Source organism: Pseudorca crassidens, chromosome 1 (genome assembly GCF_039906515.1).
Source record: "Pseudorca crassidens isolate mPseCra1 chromosome 1, mPseCra1.hap1, whole genome shotgun sequence".
Taxonomy (NCBI): Eukaryota; Metazoa; Chordata; class Mammalia; order Artiodactyla; family Delphinidae; genus Pseudorca; species Pseudorca crassidens.
Genome location: NC_090296.1, coordinates 85,231,444 through 85,252,681, shown reverse-complemented (window position 1 = coordinate 85,252,681; position 21,238 = coordinate 85,231,444). Strand labels below are relative to the sequence as shown.

At 41.1% G+C, this 21,238-nt stretch overlaps 2 protein-coding genes across 7 annotated transcripts in view; one reads left to right on the top strand and one right to left on the bottom strand.

Moving 5' to 3' along the window:
• Window positions 1-21,154, top strand: part of NDUFAF1 (NADH:ubiquinone oxidoreductase complex assembly factor 1) — a 40,420-nt gene extending 19,266 nt beyond the window's left edge. Inside the window, exons 2-6 of one of the 5 annotated variants that reach the window (XM_067743757.1) lie at window positions 3,253-3,905; window positions 7,542-7,727; window positions 13,431-13,505; window positions 14,643-14,679; window positions 20,540-21,115. In XM_067743757.1, the coding sequence (XP_067599858.1) occupies window positions 3,253-3,905; window positions 7,542-7,727; window positions 13,431-13,505; window positions 14,643-14,679; window positions 20,540-20,640 (1,052 nt within the window). In that variant the 3' untranslated portion in view covers window positions 20,641-21,115. Of the gene's footprint in view, window positions 1-3,252; window positions 3,947-7,541; window positions 7,728-13,430; window positions 13,506-14,006; window positions 14,247-14,642; window positions 14,680-20,539 lie in introns of those variants that run through there. The other 4 variants (XM_067743783.1, XM_067743766.1, XM_067743773.1 and 1 more) reach the window with 4 other exon arrangements.
• NUSAP1 (nucleolar and spindle associated protein 1) overlaps window positions 16,258-21,238 on the bottom strand; it is a 33,883-nt gene continuing 28,902 nt past the window's right edge. For both annotated transcript variants that reach the window (XM_067743745.1, XM_067743736.1), the window contains exons 10-11: window positions 18,272-18,380; window positions 16,258-17,190 (exon numbers count right to left, since the gene is read on the bottom strand). In XM_067743745.1, the coding sequence (XP_067599846.1) occupies window positions 17,094-17,190; window positions 18,272-18,380 (206 nt within the window). In that variant the 3' untranslated portion in view covers window positions 16,258-17,093. The remainder of the gene's footprint in view (window positions 17,191-18,271; window positions 18,381-21,238) is intronic.

Here is a 21,238-nt window from a genome sequence, read left to right as displayed (position 1 = left end):
ATGCCATGGGAAACCATGGGGCTTCTCAGTAAGAGTGTGTTAGAAGGGATTTATTGTTGGACTTAGGTTTGTGTTAGGTGATTTAGGGGAAAGTATTGAGGAGGTGGAGGCAATTCTATAATTAGGAGAGAATCTTATCTATCTAGAGTGAGGCTAATGCTATGACTGGTCAGTGTATGGCAGTCACTCATATTAGCCAGGATAGTAGAATGTTTGGTCACTTTTGTGGGTTTTTTTTTTTTTTTTTTTGTGGTACGCGGGCCTCTCACTGTTGTGGCCTCTCCTGTTGCGGAGCACAGGCTCCGGACGCGCAGGCTCAGTGGCTATGGCTCACGGGCCCAGCCGCTCCGCGGCATGTGGGATCTTCCAGGACCGGGGCACGAACCCGTGTCCCCTGCATTGGCAGGCGGACTCTCAACCACTGCGCCACCAGGGAAGCCTCACTTTTGTGGTTTTTGAGCAATGTTTTTTTGTGTGTGTGTTCAGACATGATTATAGTTAGTATAATTAATAGAGCTGAGGGTATTTATTGCCCATGGAAGTGAGGAGAAGTTAGGCCAGGGAGTTGGGCACATTTTGGAGGGCCTTGTGTACCATTTTAGGAGTTTGAATTTCTGGAGGGAATTGCTGAATAAGGGGAGTGCCATCATATTTAGAAAAATCCCCTTTGTTGCCAGGCAAAGGTTGGATTGGGAGAGAGGGAGGAGATCTGAGTTAGGACCTTACTGAATCCTAAAGGGTGTTCTCAGTGCCAACTTTAAGGGCAACACCTGGTGGCTCGTTAGAAATAAAGAATGTCAGGCCCCATCCTACACCTACTAAATCAGAATCTGCACTTTAACAAAATTCCCAGATGATTCATAGGCACTTTAACATTTGAGAAGCCCTTTGTTAGGGGAATTTCAGTAGTTCTGGTAAGAAACAATAAAACCCTGAACCAAGATAGTGGTGGTAGTGGTGGAGAAATGTGGAGATATTATTTGTTCAACAAATATTAGAAGCCTCCTGCATGTCTGGCACCATCCTGGTTGCTGGAAGTACCACAATGAAGATAGTCTCTCCCCTCAAGACACTTCCAGTCTGGCAGGGGAGACTGACAAGGGAACTGTCAATAAACTGTAGCAGGGAAAGTGTAAGCCCAGGATGCAACACATCAAAAGGTCTTGGTGGAGTTGAGTAATTAAGGGTTCTTGGAGGAGGTAATGGATGCCTAAGCTGAGTCCCAAAGGATAAATCAGCCAGCAGAAATCGGTAGAGGGCATTTTTGGCCTAGGAGCAGCAATCTGCCAAGGCATGAAGCCCAGAAAGGGGGTACTAGGTGGCACTTGTTAGACCACAGGTGTTCTCTGTGGTTAGAGCAGAGTAGGATGTGATTAGAGGGGAGATTGGAGAAATGAGCAGAGGCCAGATCTGGAGGGGTCTTACAGACCCCATGGAGAAAGTCGAGTTTTATTCTGAAGATCGTGAGAGCCTCTGAAGAGTTTTTTTATTTTTTTGCAGTACGCGGGCCTCTCACTGTTGTGGCCTCTCCCGTTGCGGAGCACAGGCTCCGGAAGCACAGGCTCAGCAGCCATGGCTCACGGGCCCAGCCACTCCGCGGCATGTGGGATCTTCCCAGACCGGGGCACGAACCCGTGTCCCCTGCATCGGCAGGCGGACTTCCAACCACTGCGCCACCAGGGAAACCCCCTCTGAAGAGTTTTAATCAGAGAAAACAATCAGTTTTGTGTATTAGGCCCTCTAGATGCTGAGTGGTGGGATAAGGTGGAGGTCTGGGTGCAAGCCTGGAGTGCAGTGATTTAGGAGAGAGAAGGTGGTGAGCCACCTGATGTGGGGAGTGAGGGAGGAGGGGCAGTCTGGAAAGATGACCGGTCCTGTGTTGTAGATAGAGTGGTCTGGGTGCCATTTTGATGTAGACTCTCAGGCGACTGAGCTGAATTGTTGAATTTGGGCATTTTTGAAGCTTTTTTTTTTTTTTTTTTAAGTTTTCAGCATTCCATCTAGTTTCTCACTCAGTACTGTGTTCTGACTAGTGGGTGATTTTTTGTTTTTGATTTTTCTCTCTCCTGGTCTCTGGTGAGAGAAAGACAAAGGAGAAAGATGATGAACTCAGCATTCTGTATTTTATTTCATTTTTGGGGTAGCTGGAATAAGTAGGAGAGGGAACTCTTTAGCCTTCCTGGTTCTTGCAGCACTTCCTGCCAGCAGTCATTGAAAGTTGCTGCAAGAGCAAAGTTGTTATTTCAGTAGAGCTATGGAAGTTATATTACTAATGGTTAACATAGGGAGAGGCAGCAGTAACTAATGGAAGGATTTAAGGCCAGGGTTCTAGTGCTAGCTTCCATACTGATTAGCATTGTAATCTTAGGCAAGTTACTTCACCTGTTGGTGTCTAGTTCCTTGTGAAAGGAGATAACTACCTGACTTGTCTTACAGGAGGCTTATGTGGATTAAATGAGATATTTGTCAGGGTGACTTAAAAATACTAAGAATGGCATTTAAATGTAATGGTATTATTGCTACTATTGTTTAGGTTCTGTCTTTGAGGAGATCAGATAGTGGCTGATAGAGCCTTGTTACTCAGTGTGGGCCTTAGACTAGGAGCTTCTTAGACATGAAGAATCTTGGGGATCTTGTCAGACTTACTGGATCAGAGAAACCTTTTATAGCCATTATTCCATCTGATCTATAGAAGAATCCCTTAAGGTAGGTAGGGGAGGTGTTAGCACATCCATTCCGCCGAGGAAATGGCCTCAAAAGATCAACTGCTTTACCTGAGGGTAAACAGTTCTAGGTGTGAAGTCCAGGCCTCTGACTCCATATACAATGTGAACTGTAGTCTCTTCTTTTTATAGATGAAGTGCTAAAATGTTGGTTAGCCTAGATCCTGGAGTGAATTACTGACAGTTGAATATTTTATTTTAGGAACCAATTATTTCTTTAAAAATCTGGCATAAAAATTTGCTTTAAAATTGACAACCTTTTGAAGCACATACTTGAATTATTTGGGGGTTGATCATTAACTCCATGAAGGGGCCTGTGTTTCTGTTCATCTTGGCATTTTTTCACAAGGCAGTGGGATGTATTATGTACAGTGTAAACATTCTTCTGCTCATAGTAGGCCCTGGGTAAGTGTTCATAGAATTAGAAAATAAGTTCATGAATTTCATAGTACATGATCCATGTTGAATTTGAAATTATGATGCATTCATTGGCTATACTGGTAACTCTTCACTGTCTCTTTTATTATAGGTGGAATTGGGCTATTTACTGAAGCTTCTTTCCCTGGTAGGCCAGGGAAAAATTTACATTTTGATTTTCTTTTAATCATGGCTTTGGTTCATAAATTGCTGAATGGCACTTATATTCTCAGAAAATGCCCGAAGCCAAGTGTTGCCTCTTGTCCATTTTTGAGTACTCGCTTTGCAGATTATTGTTCCAGCAGTCTTGAGAAACCAGTGGCTGCTCCTGGCAAAGCCTCTTCTCAGAGGAAGACTGAAGGGAATTTGGAAGGACATCACCAGAGAGAAGTTGATTTGGATATAACTTCTCCTGAGGACAAGCCTGAAGTTAGTTTTGATAAAGCAATTAAAGAAGAAATAAAGGACCATTTTAGGCGTTTGAAGGATGATATTGTGAATCATTGGATAGGGCCTGAAGGCCGCCCTCTGCATGAGGTCTTGATGGAACAAGCCAAGGTTGTCTGGCAGTTCCGCGGCAAAGAAGATTTGGATAAGTGGATAGTGACTTCTGATAAGACGATTGGTGGCAGAAGTGAAGTGTTCCTGAAAATGGGCAGGAGTAACCAAAGTGCACTGCTGTATGGAACTCTGAGCTCTGAGGCACCCCAGGATGGGGAGAGTGGCCGAAGTGGATACTGTGCAATGATATCCAAGATTCCAACGGTACGTGAGACCCAGGAGCTGCAGTTTTCTAGTGAACTGAGGTGAACTTCATTGTAGCATGAACTATAGCAGACAGCTTTTTTTCTGTAAATGAAAACAGCTGGCATCTCATCTTGTGTATGGGGTTAAATAACTGCTGGGCACAAGTGTAAAGTTTCATAAGCACAAGGGGGAAGTGGTTCCTGAAGAGAGGTTACATGTTTCTGGGCATCACTTGGGGCCAGGGTGGGGCATGCTTATGTTTGAGGAGCCCTGAGAGGTTACATATTTAAACGATGATCTGGGGAGATTTACATCTCCTCTAACATAGGCCGTAGACCCTCTAATGGCTGGGGGTTCCTTAGAGTGGAAGAAGGGTCAGCCGGGGTTTTCGTTTTTTTTTTTTGACGTAAACTTTTAAATTTTAGAATATTTTTGGTATTACAGAAAAATTGCAAAGATGGTACTGAGAGTTCCTGTGTGTCCCTCACCCAGCTTCTCCAGTTGTTACCATCTTACATCACTTGGTACATTTGCCACAACTGAGAAGCCAACATTGCTGCGTTACTGTTAACTAGTTCCAGACTCTATTTGGATCTCACCAGTTTTTCCATAATATCTTTTATTCTGTTTCAGTATCCCAGCCAGGATACATTACATTACATCCAGTTGTCATGTCTCCTTAGTCTGTTACTTAGTCTTTCCTTATTTCTTAGTCTTTCCTTATTTTTCATGAGGATTTGAGAAATACTGGTCAGGTATTTTGCAGAATGATCCTCAATTTGGGATTTTCTGATTTTTTTTCCTCCTGGTTAGACTTGGGTTTTCTGGATTTTTAGGAAGAACAGCACAGAGTTGAAGTACCCTTCTCATCGTATTAGGGTACATGCTAGTAGCATGACTTATCACTGATGTGTTAACCTTGATCACCTGTTCAAGGTAGTATTTGCCAGATTACTCCATTGTTAAGTTACTTTTTTTTTTTTCCCTCCATATTCTGTTCTTTGGAAACAAGTCACTAAGTGTACCCTGCATTCAAGGCATGGGGTAGGGTGTGGGATTAAGTTCTAGCTCCTGGAAGGGGTAGTATTTACATAAATTATTTGGGATTTTTCAGAAAGGAAGATTTGTTTCTTCTCCCACATTTATTTATTTATTCAGTCATTTAGTATGGACTCACACTTTGGGTTATAATCCAATACTATGTTATTTATTTTGTTGCTCAGATTGTTCCAGCTTTGGTCACTGGGAGCTCTTTCAGGTTGGCCGTGTCCCTTTGACATGCCCCCATCCTTTTGTGTTTTTGAGCACTTTTTGGCACTACGAGGTGCTGTAAGCTCATCTTGTATTTCCTCTGTTCCAACCCTAGAATTAGCCATTTCTCAAAGGAGCCCTGGTTCTTTTTTTTTTGGAAGATGGAGTTGGAAACCAAGATCTGGATGCTGAGTATGCTTGTTGCTTCTGGATTGACACTATTTCTAGGACCTCTCAGTGGACACAGCTAGGAAATATATGTATGCATACCAACTCATGGAAACACACATCTGTAACTATTTCTGTATCTATATTAAGCTAAGTATGAGTTCATACTGATGCTTTGACTCTAATCCGGTACCACATGATTTATTCTAGCTTCCTCCCTCTTGTTTATTGATAACTTCTGTAACGGTGTGAAGCCTGTCTCCCGCCACTTACTATACATTTATTAATTCGACCCAAGAGTACATGTAAAGCAGTTTCAGGGCTTCCCTCGTGGCACAGCGGTTAAGAATCTGCCTGCCAATGCAGGGGACACGGGTTCGAGCCCTGGTTCAGGAAGATGCCACATGCCACAGAGCAACTAAGCCTGTGTGCAACAACTACTGAGCCTGCGCTCTAGAGCCTGTGAGCCACAACTACTGAGCCTGCGTGCCGCAACTACTGAAGCCTGCACGCCTAGAGCCTGTGCTCCGCAACAGGAGAAGCCACTGCAGTGAGAAGCCCGTGCACCGCAACGAAGAGTAGCCCCCGCTCGCCGCAACTAGAGAAAGCCTGCACACAGCGGCGAAGACCCAATGCAGCCGGAAATTAAATAAATAAATAAAGCAGTTTCAGAATTTCTAACCTATAACCCTGTGAGAAACAACTTTACCAACTACAGGACAATGTTTATGTATAGTTTCTTTTGTCTTTAGCCTTTTGGTTTCCAGTCAGAACACCATTTTCCAAGGCTACTTAGGTCAGCTCCTTTGTCTTGCCACCAGCCTGTTGCTTTTTGCAATGCTGATCAGGTGTTTCAGGGCTGCTCTGGACAGGTTCCCGTGCCCGGCTGTGGCCACAGCCCATCGGTGTTTGCTTGGTGTGGTGCCCTTTTTTTTTTTAATATTTACTTATTCATTCATGCATGCATGCATGCATGCTGTGCCAGGTCTTAGTTGCGGCAAGCGGGATCTTTGTTGCGGCATGTGGGATCTTTAGTTGCAGTATGAGAACTCTTAGTTGCTGCATGCAGGATCTAGTTCCCTGACCAGGGATCGAACCTGGGCCCCCTGCACTGGGATTGCGGAGTCTTAGCCACTGGAAGACCAGGGAAGTCCCTTGGTTATGGTGTTTTAAGGAGAAAGGCAAATAGGAATAGTATTAGGCTCCCTCTCTCCAGATAATGATGAAAAAGAAAGGTTCATGTTCTTTCAGAGGTAATAAACTATGTGTACAAGATTTTGTTTTTCAGGCCCTGAAAATCCACAGAATGGATTTGGTCAGCCCACAGTAGAAAATAATTCTATGATGTACTGTGGAATAATGAAAGTAGTCAGTAACATTTATTAAGTTACCCTGCCAGTCCTTGTGCTAATTACTTTATATACATTATCCCTTTTATTCCCCACATCAATCTTGTAAGGTATAACCATCCCAGTTTTACAGCTGAGGAAACAGGCTTGGGGAGATTTAGTAGCTTGTCTAAAATTACATGACTAGTAATAGTTCGTATCTAAGGACTGTTATTCTTGAAATCCGATTAGCTCTGAGATTGCTGTAAACAAACACCTTTGGAAATTAACACTACGTTCTACTTTCAGAGACAATTTAGGTAGTTGTTAAGAACATAGATTTTGGAGTTAAATAGCACTGGACCTACCACTGGTTGAGTGCTCAGTTTCTTCATCTATAAAATGGAGTACAATGATAGTGCCTATCTCAGGGCTGTTATGAGGATTAAATTATGCATGCAGAGTGATTAATGTATATTTTCAATGGATGGTAGGTGTTGTCAAAAAAATACCAGTTTTAAAACTTGAGGTCTTTCATAGTTTTCTGATTTATGGGAGGGCAGTTGTCATAAAATGGCCCAGTCAGAAGCCATTGCTTCCTAGGCCCTGGGAAAGAAAGTACATACAGTAATTCATTTCCGTTCAGTGACACAAGTGAGTGTCTACCCCATGTAAACACTGTCCTGGGCCAATCAGGTCTTGAACATTACCTTAGAAACATTTAACTAGGTCAGTATTTTGTACTAAAATAAGAATCACCAGATTTATCTGCCTCCTTACCGTGGTAGGAAGCAGAAAAAAGCAGAAAAATGGCTTGTTGATCCTTTTGATGCTGTAAAAGGTGATGACTCACATTTTGCTAATAGTGGAAAATGAGGTGAAATTAACTTTCCTTTCTATACCTTAGGGCCCTTTTGAGAGGAAGAGGTTTTATGATTGGTCCCAGTTCAACACTCTGTATCTTCGTGTCCGTGGGGATGGTCGACCTTGGATGGTGAATATCAGGGAGGACACGGATATAATCCAGAGGAAGGATCAGATGTACAGTTACTTCATGTTCACCCGTGGGGGGCCCTACTGGCAGGAAGTCAAGGTAACAGCGTAAGTCTTTACTGTGTATGAAAATGAGGTCTTATGAGATCATGGTTACATTGTAGTTTGTTTTTTTTTTCTTATTAATTCCTCTTGGACAGTGTGGGAAAGGAAAGAAGGAAGAGGACCTAAGGGCAAGATTTACATAATTGACTTTTTTTTTTATTTTTTGGCTGCGTTGGGTCTTCGTTACTGAGCATGGGCTTTCTCTAGTTGTGGCGAGCAGGGGCTACTCTTTGTTGCCGTGCGCAGGCTTCTCACTGCAGTGCCTTCTCTTGTTGCGGACCATGGGCTCTAGGTGTGCAGGCTTCAGTAGTTGCAGCACGTGGGCTCAGTAGTTGCCGCACGCGGGCCCTAGAGCACAGGCTCAGTAGTTGTGGTGTGTGGGCTTAGTTGCTCTGTGGCATGTGGAATCTTCCCAGACCAGGGATCAAACCTGTGTCCCCTGCATTGGCAGGCGGATTCTTAACCACTATGCCACCAGGGAAGTCCGACTTTTTCTTTTATTAATATAAATGTTAGCTTACTGACCAGTAAATATTTTTGATAAGGATGTGGACCCATGCTGAGTCATGGGTCCATCTCTGCCCTGTGCACAATTATCAGTACTATAGGTATTTCTTCTTAAGTTCTGGCCATATCATCTCTTCCAGGCAACTGTACTAAGCTAGTGTCCCTAGCTGAGCAGAAAGGCTCCCTTAAGAGGAATAAATACTTCATACTTTACAGTTATCAACATTTTTGGTTTTGTTTATTTCTTGGTAATATAAGGCAATCTTATTTTGTAGGGAGAAAAAACTTTTAGAAGGTAAAAAATGTTAATCAGGAGGAAAATAGTGGAAATTTAGGGAGTGAGGGCAAAATCAGGTGCCCATTCTTTTCTTCTGCCTTCTGAAGGTTTTTAATCCATAAATTCAAAAGGAAGTCCCCATTTTGTTCATACTTAAACCTAAGGGTTCATCCTGGATCCCTTTCTCCCCCACACCGCATCTAGTCTTTTAACAAATTCGCTCACCTATCCTTCCAGAATACACCTAGAATCTGACCATTTCTAGCCATCTCTTCCAATTTCACCCTAGTCCAGGCCTTTGGACTACTACAAGAGCTTCTTTATTGATATCCTTCTTTGTCTTCTTGCCTCCTAAAGTCCACTCTGCACACAGCAGCCAGAGTGATCTTTCTAAAGCATAGTTCAGATTACATCACTCACATGCTTAAAACCCTCCAGTGGTCTCCCTTTATTAGAATACAGTCCAAACTCTTTAACATGGCCTACGGGGCCTACAGTAGCACACCCCTGTCTTCATCTTCAGTCTGTCCTCCCCCCTCCCTCCTCCATACTGGCCCCTTTTGTGTGTGTCAAACCCAACAAACTACTTCTGTCTCAGAGCCTTTGTATTTCATGCTGTATCTGTGGGCGTGCTCTTCTCCCACGTCTTCACCTGCTTCCTCTTTCCTATTATTTACCTCTCAGCTCCAAAGCCACCTCTGAGAGGCCTTTCCTGATCCTTCTAGCTAGAGTTGCACCTTCTCACCCAATAACAACATCCTGTTTAATTTTTTCATAGAACTTATCACTAAGTAAAATTATCTTTTTCATTCACTTGTCTATTTCATTCATTCAATTATCTTTTTCATTCACTTGTCTATTTGTTTATTGTCACTCTCTACCAGGCTCCTCTGGAACATAAATTCTGTAAGTTCTGAGAGCAGGGACTTTGTCTGTATCCTTCATAGCTGTTTCCCCTGCACCTAGAACAGTGCAATGCCTAGCATATAATAGATATATATTTATACACTAATACAGATGTATAACCAAAAAATTATTATGTATGTAACGCTTGTATATAAATAATACTTATAACAAATTAATAAACAAAACAATATCTCATTATAGAAAATTTAGAAAATGCAGAAAAGGAAAAAAATCTTGTGGTACCACTACCCAGAGGTAAAATACTATTTTTATTTTAGTATGCACCTTCAGACTTTTCTATTTACACTTTTTTTTTACAAGAATTGTATTGTGCCAGTGCTATTTTATAACATACATTGTTCACTGAACTGAATTTTATATACAACTTTCTGTTGAAATATATTTCTACATCATTTTTGATATCTGCATATTATGTAAATAGACACAATTTACTTAATCCATCCTCTATTGTTGTACATTTAGATTGTTTTCAGAGTTTTTCACTCTTATACCAAACTCTGAGGTAAATATCCTTAAATATTTTCTTAGATGTATTTCTGGAAATAAAATTCCTAGAATAAATGATATGTACATTTTTAAGGCCTTTGATGCACATTGCCAAATTATTTGCCAGTATAATCATTGACAATTACTTATTACTTTCTTTCCTGAAAATACATGTAGTTCTAATCTTTGGCTGGAAATGATAGTTGTTTGCAACATCTTTCCTTAAATTATTATTATTACTTTAAAATTTTATTTTTGGCTGTGTTGGGTCTTAGTTGCTGCACGCAGGCTTTCTTTAGTTGCAGCAAGAGGGGGCTACTCTTTGTTGAGGTGCATGGGCTTCTCATTGCGGTAGCTTCTCTTGTTGTGGAGCGTGGGCTCTAGGCACGTGGGCTTCAGTAGTTGTGGCATGGGGGCTCAGTAGTTGTGGCTTGTGGGCTCTAGCGCGCTGGCTCAGTAGTTATGGCACACAGGCTTGGCTGCTCCATGGCATGTGTGATCTTCCCGGACCAAGGATTGAACCTGCGTCCCCTGCATTGGCAGGCGGATTCATAACCACTGCGCCACCAGGGAAGTCCCTCTTTAAATTATTAAAGGAAGTGTTGGGGAAGAGATTTTTATTTTTATCTTTTTAATAAATTTATTTATTTATGGCTGTGTTGGGTCTTCATTGCTGCACGTGGGCTTTCTCTAGTTGCAGCACACGGGGGCTACTCTTCATTGCAGTTCATGGGCTTCTCATTGCAGTGGCTTCTTTTGTTGCAGAGCACAGGCTCTAGGCACACAGGCCTCAGTAGTTGTGGCTCGCGGGCTCTAGAGCGCAGGCTCAGCAGTTGTGGCGCACGGGCTTAGTTGCTAGGTACCATGTGGGATCTTCCTGGACCAGGGCTCAAACCCATGTCCCCTGCATTGGTAGGCAGATTCTTAACCACTGTGCCACCAGGGAAGTCCCAGGGAAGAGATTTTTAAAAATTAAATGTTATTCATTGCTGTCCATGTCTTCATGAATAATTCTCCTTTAGTAAATAGAAGTGAGATGCTCAAATATTTACTATGCTTAGAGAAAGAAAACAGAGGAAAATGATGGAAAAATTATGCATGCTAGTTTTCTGTCATCTGTAGAGAGAAAACAACTGTTGATCCTTTTCTTTTTATGCAAGCTGTACAATTTAATGCTGCTTCTTAGCTTCATTTTTTTTCCAGGCTAAAAAATTCCCTTGATGTGGACAGTGGCCTTAGCAAATTACATGACAAAAAGACAAAAGGCCAGTGGGGTGGGTGGCTCATGCTCCTTGAATGGTGAGCAGGTAGTATTGATTCTGTTTCCAAAATATATTTTGAATAATGAGGTAGATGAAGTGCCCAACCAGGATGCAAAAATGAGGAACTGACTGGAGGCTGGGGGTGCAGGGTCCCTTTCAGGTTTATGTAACAGAAATGAAGGGAGCCCGTGAACTGAGGATGTTGACTGCACTTGGATTTGCTGTGTGAGGAACATGATCTTGTGCAGTGGTGCTTTATTAAATGAGCTTTGAATTGAGTTTGCTTTTATGTCAGCAAGTGTTTTTGGTGATAATCTGAACAGTACATTTTATTTTTTTAATTCATTTTTATTTTTTGGCTCAAAAATCAAAATAATATAAAAAGATGTACAAAAACATCTCACTCCCACTCAGTTCTCTCTCCACCCTTTTTGCCCTCACCCTCTATAGGTAACCACATTTATTAGTTTCTTCCATAGATTTAGTTTTTTTAAGCAAATATAAGCAAGTATATATACACATACACTTATTTTCTCCCTTTGTTTACTCAAAAAAATATAGCATACTTTATGTGTCTTCTGTGCCAGTTTATATTTTTAAAATTTAGATCCTGGAGAGCTTCCATATCACTTCATGGAATTATTTTTCATTCTTTGTTATTTTGTTTGGTATTTTCTGTTATATGGATATCTCAGCTGATTGAACTAGTCCTTATTGATAGATACTTGGGTTGTTCCCAGTTGCTATAGTAAATTTTTTATTAGTTTTTTTTTAGGCATTTAAAAAATTTGTTTTTAGGGGAAATTCACTGGTGGTCCAGTAGTTAGGACTTGGGGCTTTCACTGCCAGCGCCCAGGTTCAGTCCCTGGTCAGGGAACTAACATCCTGCAAGCCACACAGTGTGGCCAAGAAAAAAGTTGTATTTAATAACATAAATGATATTTATACTATAGATTTTGTTTATCTCTTACTTTTTTACTACTAATATATTGTGGAGGTCTTCCCACAGCATCATGTATAGATCTACTTCATTTTTTAAAATAGCTGCATAGTATTCAGTTGTATGGTTGCACTATAATTTATTGAACTATTCCCCTATTTTACCTTTTTTTTTTAATTAGAAAAAGCTGTATCTTTATGTGTTTGTCAGAGTTTATCTGTAATATAAATTCCTAAAAGTGAAACTGTCAGATCAAGTTACGGCATTTCAAATTTTGCTAGATATTGCTGTGTTAGTTTCCTATTGTTACATAAAAAATTACCACAAACTTCGCACAGTTCTGTAAGTCATGGTTTGGGACACCCTGTGGCCAGGTTCAATGCTCAGGGCTCTCTAAGGCTGAAATCAAGGTGTCATCTGGGCTGTACTTCTTTTCAGAGGCTCTGTGGAAGAATCCACTGCCAAGCTCACTCTGGTTATTGGCCAGATTTAGTTCCTGTGATTGTAATGATGTCTTGGTTTCTTTACTGGTTGTCAGCTGGGAGTCACTCTCAGCTCCTAGAAGCTGTCCACATTCCTTACCATTTAGCTCCCTCCATCTTCAAAGCCAGCAGTGGAGAATCCCCTTGACCTTCCCCTTTGAATCCCTCTCATTCTTCTGACCTCTTTTACCAGGCACTTTTATGGGCTCAAGTGATTAAGTCAGACCTACAGAGGATAATCTTCCCTATATTAAGGTCAACTGATTTGGGACCAGACTTTGGGAGAGTCCCTTCACAGCAGCACTGAGATTTGTGTTTGAATCCCTGGAAGAAGGTGATTTCCACTAGGTGGAAATCTTGGGGGTCATCTTAGAATCCTGCCTACCACAGTTGCTAGCTGCTGCTCTCTAAAAGAGTTGGACTAATTTGCACTCCTACCAGCAGTATACAGATGTGCCTATTTCTCCCATCCGCATTTTTCTACTGGGTTGTTTAATCTTTTTCTTAGTTATTTGTAAAAGTTTTGTGTTTAGGATACTAGTTTTTGCCATCAGAAAGTTATAATTGTTCTCTGTCATTTTTTCCTTTGGGACTCCTGGCTTAGAAAGGTTTTCACCTGTTTTCTTCTAGTACTTAGGTTATTTCATTAAAAAAACTTTTTTTTCTGTGATCCAAATGACTAGCCACTTGTTATAACTTCACATATTAGATAATTTTAAAATTCAATTTAAACCGTTATTATTTTATCACTGCAGTTCTAAACAGATGCCTCCGTTGCTTGCATGTCAGATCTGAAGTCAATGGTTTCTTCTTTCAGATTCCTTTCTCCAAATTTTTCTTCTCTAATCGAGGAAGAATCCGGGATGCCCAGTACCAGCTTCTGCTTGACAAGGTAACATTTTCCTGTATTTTCACTCAGAACTATATTATCTTTAGTGAAACAGAACTCCTGTGAGGATGAGTTCAGTCCATTTTTGAAGGCTGGCAAATGAAAGATGAAAATTCCTACTTAAGTATACTCCTATTATACCTAGGCAGATGCTGACTCAGAGCTATCCTGTGAGCCTAACCCCCATCCTGGAGGAATTTCAGTATGGTCCTCCTTTCAGCATGCCTGCATTTTATTTTAGCTTTAAAATAAGAGTATTAGAGTTCAGGAGAGCTTCAAGGAACCTCCATTAGACATCCATGTTGTACTTACTAGTCTTAACTGGCACTACTTTAAAGAGAGAAGTAGAATGTGGAAAGAAAAGCAGTCCTGTACTTCCTCTAATTGGCTATGGCACATGAGAACTATCGTATACTTGCTAAGGGCTGATAGTACGGAATTTTAAAACTCCAGGAACAACATCAGCATACGAGATTTTGATCAATTTCTCTATTTTAAATTTAGATCTCTTCTATTGGATTCACCCTGGCTGATAAAGTGGATGGTCCATTCTTCCTAGAAATAGATTTTATTGGAGTATTTACTGATCCAGCCCACACAGAAGAATTTGCCTATGAAAATTCTCCAGAGCTTAATCCAAGACTTTTTAAATAGAGATCATGTAGTATTTCTGTGTTACTAAACTAAGGGTAGTAGAATCCACGATGACAAAAATAAAGTACTTCTTTAATGGCATCCAAACAATGGCGGGTATGTATTCCCTAAAACATAGCTAAATGCTGCTGCTAAGAGGGACCAGGATCTGAGCTGTACCTTAACTTAAAGAATCAAGTACTGATGCAGAGGTACTATGTAAATAACTGTTTTTGGTTAGAATGATTCCTATTAGCAACAGTTCCTATATAAGTAGGTGGTTTCCAAAGCAGGGAGTCTCTGTGGTGACTGTTTATGGCCCTCTACCATTCTATTCCTTATAGGTTTCTTCTGTTTTCTAATCTATCAGGATAGGAGACTGTTGAAGAATATTAAGGTGCTGTAGTAGTCACTGGGAAAAGATACCTGTTTTAGTCTGCCCAAGCTGCTATAACAAATGACTATAGACTAGGTGGCTTAAACAAAACACATATGTATTTCTTACAGTTCTGGAGGCTGGGAAGTCCAGGATACCTGGTGTCTGGTGAGTGCTTCTTGGCTTGTAGACAGCTGCCTTCTTACTGTATCCTCACATGGAGAGAACAAGTTCTAGTCTCTTTCTCTTCATATAAATAGCACTAACCCCATCATGAGGGTGCCACCTGCCTGACCTAATTACCTCCCAAAGGCCTCCAAGTATACCTCAAAGTACCAAGTCACATTTGGAATTAGGATTTCAGTATATGAATTGGGCAGGGGGCGGGGGCAGGGAACGGACACAAGCATGCAGTCCATAACACCTGCATAGCTGGTTCTCCAAAGATGCATGATCCTTACCAGTTCTTACTTTATAGACTAATGTCCCCAAGGCTTCCCCAGTCGTTTTTAGTATTAGAGATTGCATATACCAAAAATAAGACCCTGATTAACACAGTTTAAACTGATCAATTCTTGTCATCTTAGAGGAAGAAGTAGGAAACTATATGATATAGCCAGAGTACCCAACGAGAGCCAAGTTTAAAATAAGAGAATACACAAAGGCTGATAGCTTTCCCATCCATCTTGGCCTAAATACCTATTTTGTATGTTTTCATGTAATTATCTGTTTTTCAGCTTTATTGAGGTATAATTTACATAACATAAAGTTCATCTGTTTTAAGTATACAATTCAATGATTTTTTAGTTTATTTACAGAATTGTGCAGTCTTTTTTTTTTTTTGGCCGTGTCGCATGGCTTGCTGGTTCTTAGTTCCCTGACCGGGGATTGAACCCAGGACCACGGCAGTGAAAGCGCCAAATGTTAACCACTGGACTGCCAGGGAATGCCCAGAATTCTGCAGTCTGTCTTTACATGAACTAATTGTAGGAAATTTCCGTCAGCCTAGAAAGAAACCTCAGTGCCTCTTTGCAGTTACTCTTCATCCCCACTCTCAGCCCCACAATTACGAATCTACTTTTGCTATAGGTTTATCTTCTCTGGATATTTCATATAAATAGAATCATATATGATCTTCTGTGTCTTGCTTTTCACTTAGCATAATGTTTTTGAGGTTCATCCATGGTGTAGCGTGTTTATCAGTATTTCATTTTTTTAGTGCATATTTTTTAAATCCATCCATTGATGGGACAGCTGGATTTTTCTCCACTTTTTGGCTACTGTGAATAATACTGCTGTAAATATTTGCAGACACAAGTTTTGGTGTGGACATATGTTTTCATTTCTTAGGAGAATTGCTGGGTCATATGGTGGATGTACATTTAAATTTTTTAAAGAAACTACCAAACTGTTTTCCAAAGTGGTTATATCTTCACCTTCCCAGTAGCAGTGTATTTGACACAGATTTCCTGATTGATCTGATCTCTGCCTCTTGATAGCAAAATCTGAGTTTATTAAGCACCCAGGAGTATGCCATGTTCTGTGGGCCCATATACGTATAACAATAAGTATAACAGAATCTGACAGGTGCTGTGAAAATACAAAAGGACATAGTCATTTCTCCTAGGAGTGGGGAGTGGACGGTCAAGAAAGGATACACAAAGAGTACAAGTCAACTCTTGTTAGTCTTGGCTGGTCAACTAAATTTTAGAAACCAATTATATTTACAAAGAATGAATCTACCCCCCATGAGAAAAAATTTTATTTATGAAAATTTTAAGCAGTACAAAACTCGGAAGCTCCATTCGGGTGCAACAGACATGAATATGATACTAAGCAACTCTAGTCTTTTCCATAAATTGAGTAAGATGTATAAGTTTGACAGAGCATATAGTAATCCTTAAAGCAACAATCCTCAAATTTCAATATGACCCTGTATATTTCTAAATAAGCCAGGCTAGAATGAGCTAGAGTTTTGTTTTTAAGAATATATTGGGGGAAAAAAAAAAAAAGAGATGTAACTGACAATTACATGAAGTGATCTGAAAGAGGTACATAGAAGCTTAAATGAAACATTTCACATAGATAAAATATTGACGCCTTATAAACCCATATGGCCCACAGTTTCGGTAAGACTACTAGGTTCTCTAGAGGATGAAGAGGTGACCTTTCACAGCTTACCCTATTCATAACTTGTTATTGTTCAATTTCTACTAAAGTCTGTAGTATAATTAGCTACCATCAGGTAAGTGCTTTTGCCTAGAAGAGGACTGAAGTTCTGTTATTAGAGCCAGCAGAGGGAACTTGACCTTAAAAATCTAGGTCAAGAATCTACAGGATGGGTCTTTTTAGAAACCTGAGTTAGTTGTACAGGGGCTTAGGTAAAAACTATTTCAAAAGAATTTGAGAGCTTTAAAGGTAGTAATGTCTTTTCAGGGGTCAAACGTGAAGAAGCCACAGACACTACATATATACGAACAAAGTTAAGAGCAGAAAAAGGTCTTTTGGCTAAAGTGAGAGGACAGTACAGAAATATTTACAAAAGAGGGTTCAGAGAAAAGGAATATTTACGAGATATTAAATTATGAATGTTCAGCCATAATGAGGCCCCTTCGAACTCCCAGAACCTTTGCTTTCTTCTCCTTTCGTTCTTGCTCATGTTTCTTCCGTTGCTCCTCCCTAAGGAGGGATAGGTATACGTTAGGCTCTAGTGAAGCTCCAAACAGACCACTTCAAAGCACCTATTGTTAGACTAATGTCCAAACTTAAAATGACATCCAGCACACTTGTGTAAAGCACACTCTTACAGGACATTGTGCTCTGTCCAGTGGTCTCTGTGATGGAAGCCACACCTGTAAGTCACTGTTGTGTTAAAAGGCTAGAACTCGGCGGGGGGGGGGGTTGTTGTTTTTAATGTTAAGGCAGCATTCTAAAATCAAGCATGGAATTGGAAGCAGAAGACACCTTGGAGATCGAATCCAACCCCTGTAGTTTTTTTTAGTTTGTTTTAAATGAGAAACCTCTACCTGTGGAAGTCAAAGGTCGACCTCAAAATCACACTGTCTAATAAAAGTGCTAAAATTGGAATCAGGATCTCTGACTTAAACCACTATGATTTTGGGGAGAAGGAATTAAGAGAAAAAAAAGGCCCAGAATCATGATAATGATTTTAATAGCAAATAGTAAGGTCTTGGTGGTAGCTGGCAAGTCAAATGGTAGTTAACCCGGTATCAGGAGGGTGTCACACAGGGAATCGGCCAAACCAGGACCAGCTGCAGCCCAGGTCAGACTCTGGTGTTAACTTGGTTTCCACACAGAAAGAAGCCTCTAAGGATCATCCTGGGGTTTCCCCCTGTGTAGAGCCCTGAAGCCTAGAAAGCCTGGTTTCCCTGGGAGTGTGAAATTTATGTGCATCCTTAGGTGCCCTGGGCACCTGGATTGGTATCTGGAGGGACATCCAGGTGCATTGTTTGGGCAGATAGGTCATGTAAGAGCAGTGCTGTGAACCAGGTCCTCTTCTGAATCACCTGCAGAGCTTTGGAAACAATGCAGATACATGGGTCCCATCTCAAACCTACTGAATTAGAACCCACTGTGGTATTGCCTAGGCACATGTACTTTTATTAAGTTCTGTATATGATTCCACTTCTACCCTCTTCTTAAACACCACTATTACTGTGACTCTATCCCTCAGAGACTCTGCTTTTATATACAGTCTTTCAAAATTAAAAGAGTTAGAACTGGATAATTATGTACTTACCTGGTCTGGCGATGAGGCTGTTTATAACTTTTCTTGTGTAAGCTTACTCTGTTGACATGTTCATTCAGAGAACTGTTTTCTTTAGATTGTCCCCATGGTTTCAGTTTTCCTAGTTTAGGACAGAGACAGAGACAGATTTAAGAAGATTCTTGGGACTTCCCTGGTGGCGCAGTGGTTAAGAATCCGCCTGCCAATGCAGGGAACATGGGTCGAGCCCTGGCCTGGGAAGATCCCACATGCCGCGGAGCAACTAAGCCTGTGTGCCATAACTACTGAGCCTGCGCTCTAGAGCCCGCGAGCCACAACTACTGAGCCCGTGCTCCACAACTACTGAAGCCTGCGCTCCTAGAGCCCATTCTCCGCAACAAGAGAAGCCACCGCAACGAGAAGCCAATGCATCGCAACAAAGAGTAGCCCCCGCTCACCGCAACTAGAGAAAGCCCGTGCGCAGCAGTGAAGACCCAATACAGCCATAAATAAATAAATGAAAAGATTCCTGTATTTATATTCCTAATTTTCTCTTCATCTGTGGCTACCTGCTTGCTGTCAACATTCATACTTTGGTTTTTTTGTTGTTTTTCTTTTTGCGGTATGCGGGCCTCTCACTGTTGTGGCCTCTCCTGTTGCGGAGCACAGGCTCCGGACGCGCAGGCTCAGTGGCTGTGGCTCACGGGCCCAGCCGCTCCGTGGCACGTGGGATCTTCCCAGACTGGGGCACGAACCCGTGTCCCCTGCATCGGCAGGCAGACTCTCAACCACTGCGCCACCAGGGAAGCCCCATACTTTGTTTTTAAAGAAATCTGCCAGTATAATTCTATTAATTTCAATTTAATATTCCACAGATAGACATTACATTTTTTTCCTCTAAAAATAAGTGTCTTCTACTTTTTAATCCTTGAAAAGCCAGAAAAAAATCTTAAAAAAACAAAAAAAACTTTAATACTGAATCCCATGACACAGCACATTAAAAGAAGCCATAACAACTAAGTAGTTTATCCCAACGTTGCATAGGAATGTTTAATATTAAAGTAGTATTTCATCTGTGCAGTTTATCATTATTGTTACCTATTAAAATGTATTTGGAATGCAACAAGTGGGAATATTTTGTTGGCTTTAGAACTGTGACCAAATTTCCAGATGTTTATATATTACTTTATTTGTATAGTTTGACCTACTTCTGAGTACCAAAGATTACCATTTGCAGTGTTTACCATTTTATAGAAAGGACTTTCACACCTGCTATATCATTTGATCCTTTCAGTAACCACTGAAGTAGTACTTATTTATTTTCCCTTCCATAAAGGAATTAAGTGACTTGTCTAGGATATAAAATAACAAGCACAGATGAAGCTCTCAACCAGGTTTTTTTACCATCAGTAGAAGTTAGTGGTGATCAGTCATTCCCATAACAAATACTTTTTGAGTACCTGGTATGTGCCAGGGACTATTCTAGGTGCTAGGGACATAGCAGTGAACCAAGTGGTCAAAAATCCTTGCTCTCAAAAAAAAAAACAAAAAAAAACCTTGCTCTCTTGGGATTACATTTCCAGTGGTAGAGGTAGACAGTAGTCAAGTAAGATAACACCAGGTGGTGCTATGTGCTATGGAGAAATGTAAAACAAGATGAGGAATAAAGAGTGCGGGTGGGTGGGTGGGCAGGGAAGACCTTTCTCGGTTGCTGACAGTTGAGTGGATGCCCCATTAAAACAAGGGAGCAAGCTGTGCAAAGATCAGTGTGAATAGTGTTCCAGGTGGAGCAGAGGGATAACAAGTTCAAAGACCTGGAGGAGGGGTGGTGTTTCAGTGTTTGAGGAGCTGAAACACCAGTGTGGTTGACACAGAGTCAGGGAAGGGAGGAGGCAATGAAATGAGGGTGGGAGAGAGACAGGAAACCTTAGGAGGTTCTGAGCAAGCAGTGATGTGCTCTGATTTGTTTTTAAAGTTGTAGTGGGGCAAAGAGGCTTTTGTAGAAGCCCAGGTAAGATGATGTGACTTGGACCAAAGGGAGTCAAAGTGGAGGGATGAAGAGTGGTCAGATTAAAGATCAATTTCAACGATGGAGTTGAAAGGACTAGCTGATAGACTGGATATGGGGTCTGAGAGAGAGTGAGGAACCAAAGGTGACTCCTAGGCTTCTGCCCCGACACTCAGGAGAGAGTTGCCGTTGCCACAGATGGGAAAACTTGGGGAGGAAAAATGGGTGGGAGAAGTTTTCTTAAACCACGGTTCAGTTTGATTGTTACCTCTAAATAAGGCTTACATTTTTAGGCTTCCCTGGTGGCACAGTGGTTAAGAATCCGCCTGCCAATGTAGGGGACACAGGTTCGAGCCCTGGTCTGGGAAGATCCTACATGCTGTGGAGCAACTAAGCCCGTGCATCACAACTACTGAGCCTGCGCTCTAAGAGCCCACGAGCCACAACTACTGAAGCCCGCGCACCTAGAGTCTGCGCTCCGCAACAAGAGAAGCCACCACAATGAGAAGCCTGTGCACCGCAACTAGAGAAAGCCCATGCGAAGCAACGAAGACCCAATGCAGCCAAAAATAAAATAAATCTATAAAAAAAAAGACTTACATTTTCATTATATTTGTTTCATTAACATTAGTAATTTAAAAATAAACACTGTTACATGATTCTTATAGGAAGGTTTTGTTTTAAAGTAATTCCAGAAGCACTGACAGATCACATTAAGTACTGACGTTTTAAATGGATGTAAAGATACTTTAATATATCCCCAAGAGCGACATCTGGCCAATAAATGTCCCAGATTGTTTGACCAGTGATTCTCAGCTTGGGATCCTTTAAAAACTATAAAGAAAACATTCATTTACCCACAGCCTAACTTCCAAGTTTCTTGATTTTGGCTGAAGTTTTATTAATACTTTGTAGTAACACTGATTAGAAGTTGTCTTTGCTTAATAAAGATGTAAGTGAATCAATTATTTTTTTTTTTAGTATTTGCTTAA